Below are 18,541 nucleotides of genomic sequence, written 5' to 3' on the forward strand. Positions count from 1 at the left end.
ATTCTATGTGCTGACTTTTCTGAATTAAATCAGTATTGCAAGTAATTTATGGCCTTCATATCTAGTTATGGAGTACGTAGTACAATGTGGCCATAATCCTGAATGTAATGTAAAAATGAAAGGGTAGGTGAAACCATACATTTTATAGATCTACCCAAAAAAAAGGTCATTCTTGAGATATGATCTACTCAATTCAGTATCTAATACTTGAGAATTTTCCAGTTCATGGTAAGCAAAGATTACAGATTTTAACTGAAAATCATCAAGCTCTTTTCCTGACAAGTTAATCTCTTTTTATGAGTTATGTAAAAATGTGTGGCCAAAATTCAGCTAAGTTTATTCATAATTAATTTGTGATAAATAATTTTCAAATTTTCTTTGGTGCAAATACTGGAAGAACATGACGCTACTTGCATATGAAGTACAGTGAAAAGAAAACCCAACAGAATATAATTAAATTAATAAAGATAAATTATGCTTTTAGTCATCTGAACTCTGACTGAATGAACGGTGACAGCACTTTTATTCTTTGCCATCCTTGCTTAATTGTTTGTCAGTGATTTACCTTTTTCCACTTTTCGTTTTTCAGAAATTCTCCATTTGTATGCCCTCTGTTCTCTTTTCACATTTAATTTGACACTAGCTGTGAAATCCTGGCCTTACTCTAGTCTGTGACAAAGCTCCCACTGGCTTCATTGGGACCTGAATTTAAATCTAAATCTTCTTTCCATTATGTGGATGACACTGCTTGATACATGTTACAAAATGTCTAGCTACAGTGTTGTAACATCCCATGCAGATGTACTATTACTTTGATATTAATCCTGAACAGAATCATGAAATACTGCTATAAAACATATTCCTGTAAAAAGAGCAAGATGTCTCCTAAGAAATCCCTTTTCTCCTATAGGATTTGGACACAGCAAGATATAGCAGTCCAGAAAATATATATGTTTTCAATAATGCTTTTACATTACTTTAGGGAAGATTTTCACAACCAGAATTTGATCTCACAGGCTGAGTCTATATGAGATGATGACTGTGCAGTTGTTACTGCACAGTCATTTAGTACTTGCATACACAAGTACTAAATGACTGTGCATTAACTGGCATTAGTGCACAGTAGCATCCCTGCACAGCTTCTTGGTGACACTGAGTGCGCAGTAGCTCATTACTAATGTAGAGTAGCTCGCTATTTCTATGCGCTAGCATTGCATCACACTTTGTGCTGTGCGATGTTACTGCACATTAGTAATGAGCTACTGTTTAGTCAGCCTCATGCAGATGTGGTAACAGTGGTGTCACAAAACTGATTTCCATTTTCACTGATTTCCACTTCAAATTTAGTTTCTAGTTCTGTAAAGTACTTAAGCCTGTGTTTATGAGCTTGGCAAACAGTGAAGTAATTAAACCATGTACTTAACATTAAACTTGAGATTAAAAGCTTAACTGAATCAGAGGGTTTACAGTTGAGTGAATGGCATTTGAATGACATTTACCCATATACTTCAGTGGATTTCAATATTGTGCTGAGTGTCCTAATCAAGTCTAGGCCTGACATCAGAATCAGGTAAACCCCAATTCTAAGGTCTTAAATGGAGAATATAAAATTTTGATGTTTTAAATGGAGAATGAAGTGAAATATTCACTTTACCTTGGTTCTCTGGACAAAGATGAATTTTGCTTAATATTAATTGAACATCTTGACTTTTAATGCATATTGAATATGAATTCAATATTCCCAATATCACAAAGCATTTGCACCTTTAATTATCCTTGTATACCTCACTGAATTGGATTCTTCCTTTCACTCAATGATTGCTATTCTGAGGACCAGCACTTCTTCCCCACATCAAGTCAATAAATTCCCCAAACAGAAGCTTTTATTGGTTTGGGACTTTTTCTCTTTCCCATTCCCCTAGCCCCCTTCCCACCCCCTTCTTCCTCTCCGGGTTGGCATTAGGGGTGTGCGAAATGGACAGTAGTTGATTCGGATTTGGATTCGGCCTGATTTAGGGGACAGTGATTCAATTTGCTGATTCGGATTGGTGTCCCGATTTGATTCGGCTGAATTTGAATCTGAAGATTTGATTCTGATTCAGAGAATCAGCGATTCAGACATAGACACAGCTTTATATGTTTTTTCTATGTACCTTGAGGTACCAGGCACAGCTCATGAACCACTGAGATGATGGGGTGGATGGAGTGTCCCACAGGAGCACGGGGTGGGTCCCAGGGGGGGTGCTGTCTGCTCAGCAGTGGACCCAGAAGTCAACCAGAAGTACTTCTGGTTCACTTCTGGGTCTGCTGCTGAGCATGTGGGGGACTTCCCTGCCCCGAGTCCCCCCAGCTTGGTGATCAGCCATGGGGGGATCCTGGGTGCCCCCCCAGACCCAGGAGGCAACAGCTGCTGACCCAGTGGGGGGGGGTCCCCCACATGCTCCATGGTGGACTGGAAGTACTTCTGGTCCACTTCCGGGTCCGCCACCGAGCATGCGGGGGATCCCCCTGCACTTCAGTGGGACACTCCATCTGCCTGACAGTGTCAGCATTCACAAGCCACGCCTGATACCTTGAGGTATGTAGAAAAAACATATAAAACTGTGCCTATGGCCGAGTCATTGAATCTATCCGAATCAAATTGGAGGCTTCCGATCCGATTCGAAGAGAATGGATGTCCTGATTTGATTCGGAGATTCAGCCCTGAATCAGGCTGAATCTACTCCGAATTGAATCAGCGACCGAAGCTTTGCACAGCCCTAGCTGGCATATGTGAACCTGGCTCTGATAACATTCTGGAGGGCTACCTAGAAAACTCTTCTTTTTTCCCTTAATTTATAGATGGGGTGAGCTGCAGACTGTTAGAATACTATGCTTTGGATGGGTGAGGAGGTGTTATTTAAGCATGGTCTTTGCCAGGACATATTTATATAGTAATTGCTACAGCAGGATAAGCAGCATAATACAAAATTTATTGTATAACAAAGCATATAAAGTGTGTCCATGGTGTGTTGCATATAATTGGTGTGCTGTTTAATATATATACAATGTATTTATAATTGGTTTGCTGTTTATATGCAACATAATTGGTTTGCTGTTTATTTTACATAGTATATATAATATGTAAAATATATACATATATAATATGTAAAATAAACAGCAAACCAATTATATTGCACAGCACTAATATTGCACCACCAATAAGCACACCAATTGATATGTGTGTGTGTGCGCGCGGGCGCGTGCGCTCGCATGTGTGTGTGTGTATAAAATAAAAGTAAATATATAGGACAATTCTCTTTAAAAAAAAATCTATCTTCTTTTGTTTAACATCAGATGCCTTTAGTAAGACTTTTGAGTCTTTCTTGCTGTCACTGTCTTAACCACTAAAATGCAGAACTGCTTTAGTATTAGATAACACAAGTGAGTGCAATAATGTTACATAGAATTTGGTCTCTTACCTATCATTAGCCACTGGTGTAGAAATTAGTGGAGTCTTGTTATTTTCTTAGTATAATTTGTTTTATTTGCACTGTTCGCCAGTACTAGAACAGAATTGGTCAACCAGCATGCAGGCAATTTTCTAAGGAATCATAACCAAAATACCAATGATTAGTGCCTTAGAAGCACCTTTTTGCAAGAATAATAGATTATAACAAAACAAAGATGGTAGAGAACATTTTTCCTATTTGCAACCGTTTCTCATCCCCCTACATTTCCTCATCTCTTCCTCACCCCCTAACAAAAAATATTCTAAAACTACTGAAAAGTCAGCATGAGGTAACTTGTAGAAGTAATAGAACTGGTATGTGCAACAACAGCATACGGTGACTCCGCCGTAACTATATACCACAAAAAGTCTAAACAATGTATTGCTCGTAGCCCTCTAAAAGAAAACAAAATGTAATTTCTGCATCTTTTATACATTTTTTTATATTGCAGAATGTTTGTAATCATTTTGGGGGGGGCAGCACAACCAACAGACTTCTGATTTCATTTGTAATAATGTGACACCTTTGTTTAGGATTTAAGCATACTATTAAAGTATTCAGATCACTATAACTCAAATTTCTTTCTCACGTAGATCCCAAGTCTATAAACAGTCTGTGAAGCAGATCCCTGTACAAATGAATTTGAGTTGTACTCTTGAGGTAGTTAGGTGTTTTAAAAGTCCTACTTTTAACTCACAGCTGACTTAAACAAGGGTATTATCTGAGCTCTGGCACTGAATTATTTTGAGACTTGGGCAAGTTATTTAACCCCATCTTATATTAGTTTCCTCATCTGTGAAAGGGGATAATAATGCTTAATGGATTCACAGGGGTATTAAGAGGCTTAATTCATTTATATTTATAAGCTCTTTATGGTCCTTGGCTTATCCTGCAGGTTTGGAATGCATTATACATGTGCCAAGTATTAATGCTATTCTGTCTTAATTAAGAAAAGTCTTTTTTGTCCCAAATTCTATACTCCATAGATGAATAGCTGCAGAGTCAAGTGGTTATATGACATATTGAGGGCAAGAAAGATGCAAGCAGAGAAAAAATGATTTACGGTTACATTCACAGGAAATCAAAACTACAACTCACCATAAAAGCAGAGTCCCTGTAAACATGAGAAAGACATAAACCTTTTCAGGATTTTTTTTTGACAAGCTATTGTACTGAAGGTTGATTTTGGCACTTGGCAACTCCAGAATATTAATGAAGCATTGGGAGAAGAGCAGTCAAAACAGGCTGATCGTGATTGACTGAAATCTGCAGTGCATGGTATCAAGACACATTATTTGTTTGTGGTAGTTGTTCTTACTTTGACCTTGGAGCTGTAGCTTTCTGTCTTTCCTCCAGATGTAACATTCATTGACACTTACATTCTGCATCTAAAGCCATCTCTATGTAGATTTTCATTTGCCCAACTGGTTTTCTTATTGTCTGGAAATTAGATTCTAGTCAGAAAAATGTGATCTAGGTAATAAATATATCGGTATGTAAGAAATGATATTTTTAATCTATTTGCCTATTGTGTTTCCTTCCCATTGATTTGTTACCTGATATGTGCTTCCCCCATTATGGCAAGCTGTGCCCCTTGTGCACTGCCAGAGTAAATGGGATTTTGCGGGGAACTAGAAGGAGCTTTAAGGACAGACTTTTCCTGTACAACCTGATTCAGGGCATGGCAAGGCTGACCAACTTCTCTGTAGCTGACAGTCTTATGGGGGAATTGAGATTGATGGATCCACTCAGGTGTGGCTGTAGCCACTATTCCCCTATTTCTTTCCTGTCTGGATAGCAGGCAGCATTTTTCACCCATTACATCTCTTGCAGAAGTAAAGCTATGAGCTGTTCACACTTTCTAGCTCTGTGTGTCTGATAGAAATCCACATGACTCTGATTAGATACACAGAGTGTGATCTTTATTTACAGTAAGGTCCCTTTATACTATTCTGGGAGCACACACTTTGGTGGAAAGCAGGTTTTGACAAACACGATTGCTTTTCATGTTCTCTCTTCTTCCCTTTATTCTGTATACTTTTAAAAACACGCTTAGAAAGCATGAGAATTATTTTTTCTATGATTCCTCCTCCCCTTCTCCAATCAGCCACATTTTCATATAGCATTTATTGACTTCTAACAGACTGCGACCTTGACTATGCACTGGCTCCACTGGTTACAAACACTTACATACCAGTTATTCACAGCCCATCTTTGGAGGCATTGTTGTGTCCAGATGCCTCTGGGAGGAGTTTGGCCTCAGAGAGATGAAGGGAAAGTTTTAAAAGAGAAACTTGCGGTTTTTAGCTTCCAGAAAGGTGTAGGAGATTTTTTGGGATGTTGGGATAAGCACATTACCTGAATATTTCTGCCAAAATAATTGATTTTGTTCCTTCCCAGAGTGCAAATATGGATTTTTCTCCCTCTTCTTCTCTTATTAACTGGAGATAAAATTGACAGGGTTGGTTTTTTTTTTCCCATCAGGGTTGTAAAGTGATATCAGAGCAGAGCAGGTACTATTACTTGTTCTTGTAGAACCAGTAGGAGGGGTGAGTTACAATGGGCCAGACACATATCTGTCACATTACAGAATCTGGCATAGGCACACATACTTTTTCTATTATGAGACTGCTACAGGCTAATTATCTAGTAGGCCATGCAGCAGTAGCTGAGTAGGATGCTCAGTAGATGAGTGGATCCTTTCACCCAGTTCACCTTTGGTTCACTCAGAGGCTCTTGCAGGGGAGAAGGCAAATACAGTCCTGTTCTTGGTGGAGAAGCCAAGGGCATGGTGCTATTCCCTGAGGGTTTCTATTTTTGTTGATTTTAAAAAACTATTTTTACTCAATATCTTCTAAGAGACATATTTTATTGTTATGAAAAGAAGACTTTCCCAATCATAAAATCACTTGAAATGGTTACACTTTGATCCTAAGCCTGTAATGTTGTTTAGGCAGCATCAGTAAAATTTTAATAGGGATAAAAATGCAGGTACATGAACATGAAGCATTTTATATTCAAACTGATGAAATATGAAAAAAAACAGGGTCATGTCTAAACATTTTCATGTGGTTTTATAGGATCTGAGCTAACAGTATCGCAACAAAACAAGTTAATCTATCTGCAGTGGGTAAGGTTTTCTAAAGCTATCCTGTAGTATACCCTCAAGAGGTAGGGACAGAAATTACACATAAACCAGTGTAAGTGATTGGAAACTGGTTCAAATCTAGAATACAATATAAGTTCAGTGCACATAAACCACTTTCAAAATGGTCAGAATGGATTTAAGATGAACTACTACATCCTGGATGGATGTAGTATCAGACTTAAGTGATTTAGGTTAAATCAGTTTATTGAATTTCTGTCCCAGATCCCCTCCAGATTCAAGTTAACTCACAGTCCCCCAGCATCCCAAGATGCTTTGCACCTCCCCCACTACTCCCCTCTTTGCAGGATGAGTGAGTTAGCTGTGTCCCAAGCTGTCTGTTCCAGCCCAGCAGGGAGGCATGCTCTAGCTCCCGCTCCCCAGCTTCTGGCCTGGGTCACTTCAGAAATGTGGTTGCATTTTCACAACCAAAAATGAATGTGCATTTATGCATTTATCAGCACAATCTGTGCAACTTAAACTAGCCTGCAAAGATTGAATAGATTCAGCCTTGGGCTTTTTGAATGTCTGTACTTGTCCAAGTGGTCTACTGAGAGGCATGAAGTAATGTATTTCATGGTAATTTATGTTTGTTTCTTGATGCTTATAAGGGAATAAGTTAGTTGCTATGAATTTTGGAGGACCAGGAGAAACAGTGTTTTTGAGATACAGGTTTCTGTCAGTTTATGCTGTATGTGTGTTCCTGAAAACCGGTGCATAACTCAAATTCACATAAAGGGAACACACTTTACAATGTAACAAATAGGGATATGTTCCAAGACCTCAACAATACTAACCCCAGATCCATTTCTACTACTTTTACAAGACAATTTTGGTACTAACCAACAGCAGACAGTACACACAAGCACAGGGTGGTGGTGAATGTTTCCATAATGGGGGTGACAACTACAGAAACACGTCACAGGCAATGAGAGAGGAGCACAGATCCACACGGGAGACTATATTTTGGTTTGTGTCACTCCCATAATGCACTGCACAAAGCAGCTGACTGCAAGCTTCCACGATACCAATTGCATAAGAGTGAATTTACCTTGCATACAATGAATTTTTGGTATAAAAAGAGTCATTGCATAAGAGCAAATTCACACATACAGAACCTGCATAGAGAGAAACCTATAAAAGTGTTTTGGGTCCTAATTAAGGTTTAAGTATTTTGTGAAAGTCCAGTCTTAACTGGAAAACTGAAACCAGAATAGCATTCTATTGTCTAGATTCTTTATTTTTTCCAAGTATTAGAACAAGGACTGAGGATTCTTCTTGAGCATATGTATAAAAGGATTTATGTGCTGTATATATACAATAGATACCTATTCCTGCCAAAAGTAGGGCTGTCTGATGTGATGCAAAAGCCAATTTGTCTGGGCTTTTCCAAGCTTGCATAGAAGCCAAATGTGGTTTTGCTTGATTTAGCCCCATAGATTTCTGCTGTTATAAAGGTGATGTTGACAATCAGCTTCAGTGAAGTAGAGAGTCAGAGAGCAGGGACTTTATATATGGGCTTGATTGGTGATAGATAACCTTAAAGGCAACCCTGTGCTAGTTTTCTGATGTACACTATATGCAGTACTACATGTCCTTTGCTATGAGAGTACTCAAATTACACTCCTGAGAGATTAATTTAAGCTGACACAGTTCATATTTTAGTTTTTATTAAAGGCAATCATATCACTGCCACTGCTAATACAATTTGCAATGAGACATCTGAACAGTCCATAAGTTACATGGGGAAAAAAATCACATGAAGGCTTACTTACAATCTTAGGCATTACAGAAACCCACATGTAATCATGGGTCCATGACTCCTGAGTGCTGTCATGGGAGGGGACCAATTCAGCTTTCCAAATGGTGAGATATCTAAACAATCATAGAAGGGGAGGGCAGAGCTGGTTGCTCTCATATGATCTGGGAATGCATAGAGATGAATATGTTTGATTACAAATGCAATGTTTAGAGTTGGAGGACACTACATTGGGCAGGACTGGAAAACTGCAACATATTTTTCACAGTCATCAGTTGACGTCTACACAGAACGCAGCTAGCCATTAAGACACCAGGGTAAAGAGCTAAATATCTACCTTGATTAGCTAAGATCCAGTGGATTTTGATGTGATCTGTCTGTGAATTTTTGGGCTCTGTAGCATTAGCACCTCTCATTTGTTCCATAAAGGGAGAAGGAAGTGGTGTCTCTGCAAGACATAAATTCTGAAAACTTTTTTTTATAGCAAATCATCATTTAAAGGCCAACTGTTAAAACACTGAGATTTTTGCCCCTATGCTAGCAGTAAATTTGGATATTTATGACTGTGCCACCTACCAGAAGCCTATACTAACCTCATTCTGCATATGTGGGCAGAGCAAAATATTACAGTTATACTCGATGGTGTTCATGTCACAGAAAACCTGTTTTATTACAGTTTACATTTGTACACACTTGAACTGCTAACTTACAGGTTGAAAATTTAGAAATAAATGCATATCATGAGGTCATAATATTTTTTTTCTGATAAACAGAGAAATGGCAAATTTAAATCTTAATCCAGAACCTTCTGTTTCAAAGATTCTCACATAATAAAACTGAAAATTTGGGAAATTATAATTTATTAGCAGCTATTAACCATTTTACTCAGAAACTTGTGAATTTTGAGTAGATATTAATACAATGGCATTTTCTTTAAGGGAAAGTGTTAGTTTTTGGTATTGTTTTTACCTGTGCTAGCATTTAAATGGTAGATCATTCTTGAAGACAATAAAGCTATGTCAATTCATGCACAGTCCGAAATGTCACTTTCCCATAAGTGATTAATTGCAACATACAACCCTCAGTGACTGGGATCAGTGATCTGTAACAGTTACAACATACCCAATGTGATTCTCCACTATTGTTAATTTTTTGTGGGTGAGTTTTCTTTTTAAACCTAAGCATTGATGTTGTGGCTTCCCATTAATTCTAGGGTTTTTTTATTATGATTGTGCTTTATACTACATTCTATTTATTATTGAAGTCTGTTATTACTTACCACAGGCAATGTACTAAATTAAAAACCTGAATTTTTTTCTGCTTTTCATTTTATAGCTTAGTTGGAAAACGGACAAAGCCTGAAAATGCCACCTGCAACAACAGCACCACAGTGTACACCCCCAGATGGAGAATGGGGCTGGGTGGTTGTCTTTGGGGCCTTTATCTCCATTGGATTTTCCTATGCATTCCCAAAAGCCATCACGGTGTTCTTCAAGGAGATTCAGGAAATCTTCCACACATCATACAGTGAAATAGCTTGGATATCATCAATTATGTTGGCTGTCATGTATGCAGGAGGTAAGGAACTTGAGAAACTTATAAACATTACAGCCTTTTCAGGTTTCGTATGGTCTTAAATTGTAAAACCCAGAACCGAAGAAATATTGATTTAATCATTTAAGGTCAGAAATGAAGGGAGAAAATCCGTACAAAATCTGACATAAATTGCAGAATGAACTAAGGATAAAAGTGCTTACAAGGATTGAAAAACTTCTAATTTTGTCACTTTGTATAAGAAAAGAAAAGAGAAACACAGAAGGTCTAATGAATAAAAATAATGATTTGACTAATTTATTTACTTAGTTCAGCTCTAGGACTCATGGCTGGTCAGGTTAGGACTAGGAAATGCCTATCCAATTTTTCAGTGGTGAGAATTCTGCTGGAAGGAGATAATGGAGTTTCAAACCTAATGGAGGTGGGGCTAGAATTTGGGGGTCTCATTTCCTGCCTTAGGCTACTGATCTGAAACATAAGATACTCCCTTTTTCTACTCCATCTAAAACCTGCTAGCTATGGGTTTTTACCCAGCTACAATTTTACCCAACCGTACATGGGTATCTGGGCAAGTACAAGACACCACATATCTGGCTAGCCAGAGTGAGACCCTACTGAGCATATTCAGTGGGTATGTAGGTGCCTCATTCAAATTAAAGGTGGATAGAAACCAGCTACATAGAGTTGTTACACATTTTCAAGCACTAACTTTGTAGCTGGTTAGCTCTTTTTATAGTGGGATAGTTCTTTTTATAGTGTGATAATTACTATGTATGTGTGGCTGGTCTAAATTTATTGCATGATTAACTAGTTAATCGCTTGATAGTTACTTTCCATGTGTGGTAGGTCTTTCTTTGCCCATGTGACCAGTCAAAATTTATTGTGAGATTAATCAGTTAATTGCATAATGTATGTAATGTGCAGTAGGGGGCAGTATGTGCAGAACTGAATGATAAATAATGCATAAATGACAAAAACAACAGTTAACATGGCTGCATGACTGCCATTTAGGCATATAAAGTAAAATAAAATTCTTCCCTAAGACCCCTGAGGGGCTGAATCCATTAAGTGTTTTTGAAGCATGGGTAACATACCCTCAGGATCAAGCCCATCAGAAAGTACATTTTTGGTCACTTCCTTTTAGACTAGGTCTGCTGCTTATCCTTTATATAACTTAGTGGGCTGGACACTCAGCAAGGATATGGGAAACCTGGATTCAGTGAACTGCCGAGAGATTAGAGGACTCAAACTTTGTCTCCCAAGAGAGGGATCTAACCACCAGGCTGAGACAAGTAGGGAGCTGTATATACTGTAGCCCTTTTACCAAAGCTATGCCAACGTGCACCAAAGAATACAAGATTTGCATGGTAAGAGAGAACAAATGTCATTGTGGTCTAGTAATTATGGTATTCATTAAACAGTCTCCTCCATCTGTAGCCCCATGGATCTTACAGTCTTGTTTCCACTCTGGCACAGCGTCACCATCCTTTAGTGGTTAGGACACTCTGCTGGGAGGTGCGGGGTGTGGTTTGTCCTCCCTCAGGTTGAGGAAGCATTAAAACTGGTCTCAAATTCTCTAGGCCATTGTATAAAAGGTGAACAACAATATGTCCTCTTCTGTTTTAAAAAGAAATAGGGGAGTCCTGCTTAGTTCTTTAAAAGAGTTGGAGACATCTAGCCTTATGAAAAGATTATGGGCTCTGGATCCTAGTAGCCCTCTGTTAGGTTCCGCAGAGGGGTGAAATATAAGAAACAATACAGACTGAAACATTTCCTTTTGACTAGCTCTCAGCTGGGTCCTACTCATCGTTATTTATTTATTTATTTATTTTTAGAGGTGGCTATTTTGAGGTGCCCGGTGTTTGCATTGTATAGACACCTAACTGCATTCTGAATTCTACTCCAGGGGCAAGTTAGTCAATCAGCACTTAGCTTGTTTGTACCTAAATCCAATATTGAACCCAGCCTTTTCCCCTGGCCACTGAGTATTTGCATTTGCATTTTTATTAGTCCCTCTGTGGAGCTGTTTCACTTGTATGAAATATTTAAATAGCCATTGAAAGAGAGAGTGAGAATTTCTGTCTAGCCTGGTGATTAGAACATTCACCTGAGCAATGAGACACCTGCATTCTAGGTCCTACACTACTGAATGTTTAATTATTTATACAAATTTGAAGAGTGTCAACAGGAGAGACTGGGAGCAACCAATTGGAAAATAGGCTGTTGTCAGACGGTGGGGACTTTACTTGAGAAATGAGCTATGCAGATCCAAATCCTCACAGAATTGAGGATCTTTCACATTCTGAGTGCTTTAACCACTGGGCAGTGAATAAAAGAATGGCACCACCAAAATTCAGGAAATCCAATTTCCAATTGCTTTCTTTTTAGTTAAAACTATTTGGTATAGTTGATCTAAATTCACAGATAGTCTTGGGATGACAGCATTTTTCAAAATGTTTAATATTCATTGAACTATAACCCAGCTTTTCTCTTGGCTTCCACTCACTCTAATGAGAATTGAGCTTAGGTCCTCCTGGGAATTCTAATATCATATATTAGTTGGTTAAGCCTAAATTTAGAAAGTTATTAAGATAGTGACATAGCTATGGGATTAGGTGTACATCTATTCCCTGTTTGACTTTCCTTTCAGCTGTTAGACCGTTTGTTCTTACGTGTCTCAGGTGGAATCTTATGATTATTCCACTCTTAAACTGAAAAACAGTACTGCATTATCATAGGAGAGCAAGTCCTTGATACCCTGCAGGCACCTGTCTTTCCTTGCTTTGGGGATAAAATTACTAGTGCACGAATGAAATTCCCAGACAACCATATTTTTTGCTTTCCTTAGCCGAATAAGTACTGTTCGGGTTAGAAGAAGTCAAAATCAAAGCACCACTTAGGAGGCACCTAATTAGGCACTATGATGTCTGACTTTTAGGCTCCTGGCTAACCGAATAGAATCGAAAATCTCAAGGTAAGCACCTCGCCCACTATATATTTAGTGTAACATCAGAAGTAGGCATCTGAGATGAGTGACCCAGAAGAGACATATTGTCAGCAAACAGCTGCCTAAACTCTGGAGAGGTTTTAGTATTTCTGTGTCAGGGCTGCAATGAAAACAACCCTTTCTATTTGGATTCCTCTCCTGTATGTGCTCCTGTTCCTTACCAAGAACAGAGTAAACTTCACTCATTATAAAAATGCAATCAGGAGGAAGGGCAACCGCTTTTTATATACTAGTCTAGTAGTGGAAACAGTTACCTTGAAAGTGGGACACGTGGGTTCAGAGTATTCCTTAGGTTGAGAGGAACACCGAGCTCAGCTGGGGAAGCTGCTGAACAGCATTCAGCAGTAGGAAGACAAGTGAGAGCTGACACAACCGCACTTATCCCCCGGCTGCTTCACCAGTGGCCACTGCTGCAGCCCTACCTAACTGTCCACTAGCCCTGGTGCATGTCCCAGGCTGGAGTCAGAGCTGGAGCAGAGCTTGAGCAGATGCCACCATGTCCTCCATTCCAGAGCTGGAGCTTGCTCTTGTTCCTGTTCAGATCTTCCACCACCACAGAATCTTCTTTGTGCCCTGGTCCAGATCCAGCCCGCAAGAAGCCCTGACGCCCATATCCAGCCCAGGCCACAAAGTAAGTTTGACACCCCAAGACACACAATTAAGGATTATTGAAGATATTTCCCTCGGTCACAAGTGCCACCTGTATAAAAATATGATATAGAAACATCAGGTTTTATAAACTTCACATGACCTCTTTCATTTTGACCCGTAAGTTTCTATCCTTAGACTAGTCTCAAAACATGTTTTATTCTTACTAGTGTCAGTGGATACTTTTGTTACCTATATCAATATCCAATAAGATTTTGACTCTTGCTATGCTATTGCCATAAAAATAGGTGTGGTTCAGACTCAGGCAGATTTCTGATGTCAGCATCAATCAGTTTAAAAGCACACAGAGGTTAAAAGGAGATGCAGTAATCCTGGAAAAAAATTTCCATAATACAGCAACAGTATAAGTTTGGGGTACCAGGCCTACCTTTTTTTACCACTGTACCTCAGAGCCCCCTGCTATGTTGAAGGGCAGTGGTAGGGCAGGAAATGAAGTGGCAATTTTGGTTTGTACTGCTGAACACTCAGCTGGGGAGGCTCTTGTACTGGCACCCTGACTGTGAAGAATCTGGGAGGTGTAAAGGTGTTTCAAAGCTAATTTTGCTTTTCCCCTGCATGAGCTGTACCTTCTGTGAAGAGCCTCCTAGGAGCACAGAGTCTGTTTTAAATTCCCCCTTTGATCACAGCAACAATGTTTAGGGAGAGTTTCTCCTGAAACATTAATGAAGTTTTTAATCTCTGATCAACATTTAATTTACACCATCAATTTCATAATCCCAAAATGTATTCCTTTATTATTATTAGCTAATTATAGCTGTTCAGCAGTGTGAGTGCTCAATTATGATATGAACAAATACAAATAATTTAATGATAATGCTTATTTTAGTTAGTCTTTTTTGGCTAAAAGAGTAACACTGTCCTAATTTTATCTGTACATCAAAATGAGAGGTTACAGAATAATTGTAATGTACACTGACCTTTACATCACTAAATATTGTTAGCAAAGAAAACTCTGCACAAGTATTGTGATATCTTTTCATGGAAATACAGTTTTAAAGTGATAGCAATAGGCAACCTTACCTACTATAAATATGCTTTGAACCCACACCTTCTGTATAACCACTTTCTAAAAATAGGTAATTTATTAGGAGTTTATGAAATAATGGTTAGAAAACATTTTAGAAGGAAATCATTTTATCATTCTACTACCTGAACATATAGCTATGTTTAATTTCTTAGCAGTTGATATATTGTGATGTGAAATAAGATGACAACTATAAGATACAAGGTACATTGCTTACTATGAAGTGCAGTAGATACATCTAAAATGTTACTGGTTCGGTGTGTTCATCATTCTGCTAATTAAGGTAACCTGAAAAGTATCTAAGATCTGTCATACTCATTACAATTTAGCATTCAACCTATTAATCATTGCATTGGGGTCATTGAGTAAGCTGGAATCTATGGAGAGGCTCCTTGCTTTAGAGGCTGCAGCCTCTTGCAGTAATTAGCTGGCATCTGTGTCTCAGTACAAGGTATTAACTTACTTTCAATGTCTGAAAAAAAGAACTAATAAAAGGAGCTAAAAGAATGTTAATTATGTTTATCACTTACTTCATACTTAGAATAAATGGCATTAAATTATAGCAGGCCATCTGGCAATCCATATGGTCTCCTGGAGTCCTGGTTAATTCCAGCAAATAGGTCAAGCACCATGTTCACCCCATTAGGAAAGCACTAAGTAGAGGTGGCAAGTCTGATAAATCAATATGAAATCCTTCCCCCCACCCCTCTTCAATCTGGTAGAATACTCATACTTTTAAAAGGGATTTCATATTATATTCCTTTTTATTTTTTGTATTTGCTTGTTAAAGATTATTAAATTGCTAATTCTGCTGTCTGATCATAGTATATTAGTGTTGGGTAGTCAGTGGCAGTGAGAGCTCTGTATGTTGTTCAGCCCATGCTCTCTGTTCTTACTTAGAAGAATCATCCTCTCTGGAGAAGAGCAGTAGTTCAGTATCCATGGAAACTCATACTTCTGCCTCTCCTGAGCAGAAACTGTCAATTGTATTAAATTAAGGGTGATGGTTTTGTGATGGACTCCTACTCCAGGGACTGCTACTGAGACCACCAACTTTATTTTACTCCAGGCCAAGACATAGGCTGTTCTTGGGCTTATACATTAGTGGTTACAGTGTTTTTTGTATACATATGCACACATAGGAAATTGTATATGTGTGTGTATCTATATGTCATAACCTCACTTTAGTTCTGTATGACTCCTCAGAATGTTTCCTCCTTAAATGTAGTCCACTTCCTAATAAAATCAATGGAATGATTCCTACTGACTGCAGCAGAAGTTTGATATCGCTGCTAGTCTGAGAGCTGTTTGATATACAGCTTAGTCCCATGTGACAGTGCAGTTAGTGAGACACGTCTTATTTTCTGTGTTTCCCTCGGAAAAAACATTCATTTTGCCTGAAAGACTCCACCCTTTGTCCTACTATTTTTCCAGAGTAATTTCAGTGGTTACATAATAATGACCCTGTAGGTTTGATGCTGGATTCAGGGACAACAAAACAACACTGTAGTTTGTAGTTGTGCTGTAGTTAAATCCTAAAATGTGCCAAGTGCCCTCAATTCTTATCACCTCAGTGTTTACTTCAGTACACGTTCGAGGATCAGCATCTTCCAAGACAGAACCTGGGAGTTGCTACCCTTTACCCAGAGAATTAGACATTTCAGTGCTTAAATTAACTGATTTTTTTTTTTTTGGTTTGTCATTTTAAAAGCACTTTGAGATCCCCTCAATGAGAGGTGGTCAATAAAGTAATACTCATTAATGATTGTATATCTGATATGCTTTTCAAATGTAAAAAAGATTACACTAGTTCTTTGTTTCTGTCTCTTTCTATGTATTTTACATAGCACCTCCTTTTAAAGGTCTGATGTCACAATTCAAAAGTAACCTATAGACAAGTTCTCAGAGTGCCTTTGTCAAATATTAATTAGAAAAATAACATTTTGTATGGTATGTTCAAAATATTTGTGATTTTATCTCTGTGGGTGTTTCAGTGATATTGCTGTGAAGATGAAATGGCATGCACTATGGAAATGACAGTTGCGAAATCCATGTAACACAAACAACAGATGGCTGCTTTTTTTTTGCTTGCTTTTTTTTTTTAACTTTTGCACAAGAACTAGGCTTCTGCAATTTTTTTGTTGAACCTGAAAATATCCCCCCATCCTCACGGATTTTAAAAAGACTGGCATATAAAATGGAGTGGACATGAATAAGGTGACTGAGAAACTTTTCTGAATTGACCTATGTCCCATGTTGTCAGGGACAAACCTTTATTCTCCATCAGAATATGCAGAACATTGAATTTTAATAACCTCATTTAAAGTGTCCTTGAAAACAGAACTTATCAACTTTCCAAATGCCTCATGGGCATGAGGGAATACTTCACATTTAGTTTAAAATATATGTAAAACATCTTTGTCAAGTTAATTTGAGACTTGCAGATAAAGGAAAAGAAGTCATAATGAGGTGATACAGGAAAAGAGCATTCTGAGTCTTGCTAACAAACTGAGATAAGTACAAGAAAAGAAATTTCAGGAATTACAAAAACATGAATTTACAGTAGCTTAAATTTAAAGAGTTGCATAGTAAAGAAACCTTAGAAAACCAGCAGAGGGTATTGCCACCTCTTCTTCCTAATGCATTTCAAGATATTAAAGGTTAAATTCTATTTCACCTTTATGCATCTTTCTGGCTCATAAGCAGCCACCTTACTGCAATTTTTGGTGCGCATGTACAGTTTAGATTCCACATAACTATTCTTGCCTGATGTGTAAGTAAGCGGACACATTCATAGCTCTGGTTACAGCTTTCCAACTGTTTATTCCTACAGTTTAGTGGAAAGGGCTCATGTCCACAGAAGGAAGCCCAGGCTTTAGACCTTTGTCACCCAAAGGTGTCTGAACCTAAATGTTGTGTGGCCCAGAAGAGGGCTCTAACCACTAAAAAACCTGGTTAAGGAAATGCCTTTTGAAGCTGACTCTGAGCAGTCAGAAGAGGAAGAAATATGGCCCCAGGAGGAGAAAAAACTAGAGGGAGGGTGACTTAGTGAGATGAATGTTGCCTAGAAAGACAGGGAGCCCTGAGTTTTGACTCTTGTCCATGCCCCCCAGTGAGGCAGAAACTATTCCATTGCTGTCTATCCATTTTAGCCCATAATATTAAATACAGAGTGTAATGTGCCAACTTGAAGAGCAGGGCTGGAAGGCATTCTGTGCTATGGCTTAGTGGTTACCAAGCAGTAAATAGAGGTTAAAGTGCCCTCTGGACAGGGGTGAACTGTTGGAATTGAGTTCGCTCCCTGGAACAGTTCCTTAACTACTAGTCTATATATTGGCATTGACTTACACATGAGGAAAAAATGTTTTTTTTCCCCTGAAATAGAACCTGAAAATGTAGGTCCGACATATACAGGATCAACTTATAATCAGAATAATATGGTAGATGATGCATAATTCATTCTTTTTCCAACAAACCCCTATAATCGAAATCCAAACTCATACACAGTAAAGAACAATATGGTGCTTATTACACAATGTGTTTTCAGGTCAAATATTACAGCCTCATCCAGACGAGTGTGGCCATGTGGTATGTGACCCTGCAGACACATCTGTGGTGTCACATTCCACACATTCAGCTGTTTTCTGCTCTGCAAGCAGTGTGGGTTGGTTTTTTTTGACCCCTGGATATGCAGGGGTAAAAAAATACCATGCAAAAAAAAAGCGGAGCAGCATATGCGCAAACAGTGCACACCACTCAAAACCAGAACCTGGCCAGCTGGAGCTACAGTCCAGCTGCTGGCCAGACTTTGGGAGACAGGATCGCCACTGCTGCAGCCCCAGGAGGCTTCTAGGACCCTAGGCGAGACTGCTAGTGCCAGCCCAGTGCTGGC

General features: G+C 38.6%; 1 protein-coding gene across 2 annotated transcripts in view; it reads left to right on the forward strand.

Moving 5' to 3' along the window:
- Nucleotides 1–18,541, forward strand: part of SLC16A7 (solute carrier family 16 member 7) — a 181,441-nt gene that overhangs the window by 89,175 nt on the left and 73,725 nt on the right. Inside the window, exon 2 of one of the 2 annotated variants that reach the window (XM_019514629.1) lies at nucleotides 9,731–9,973. In XM_019514629.1, the coding sequence (XP_019370174.1) occupies nucleotides 9,760–9,973 (214 nt within the window). In that variant the 5' untranslated portion in view covers nucleotides 9,731–9,759. Of the gene's footprint in view, nucleotides 1–9,730; nucleotides 9,974–18,541 lie in introns of those variants that run through there. The other variant, XM_019514631.1, reaches the window with a different exon arrangement.

The sequence above is a fragment of the Gavialis gangeticus genome, unplaced genomic scaffold, assembly GCF_001723915.1.
Source record: "Gavialis gangeticus isolate Ggan-Ray unplaced genomic scaffold, GavGan_comp1, whole genome shotgun sequence".
Taxonomy (NCBI): domain Eukaryota; kingdom Metazoa; phylum Chordata; order Crocodylia; family Gavialidae; genus Gavialis; species Gavialis gangeticus.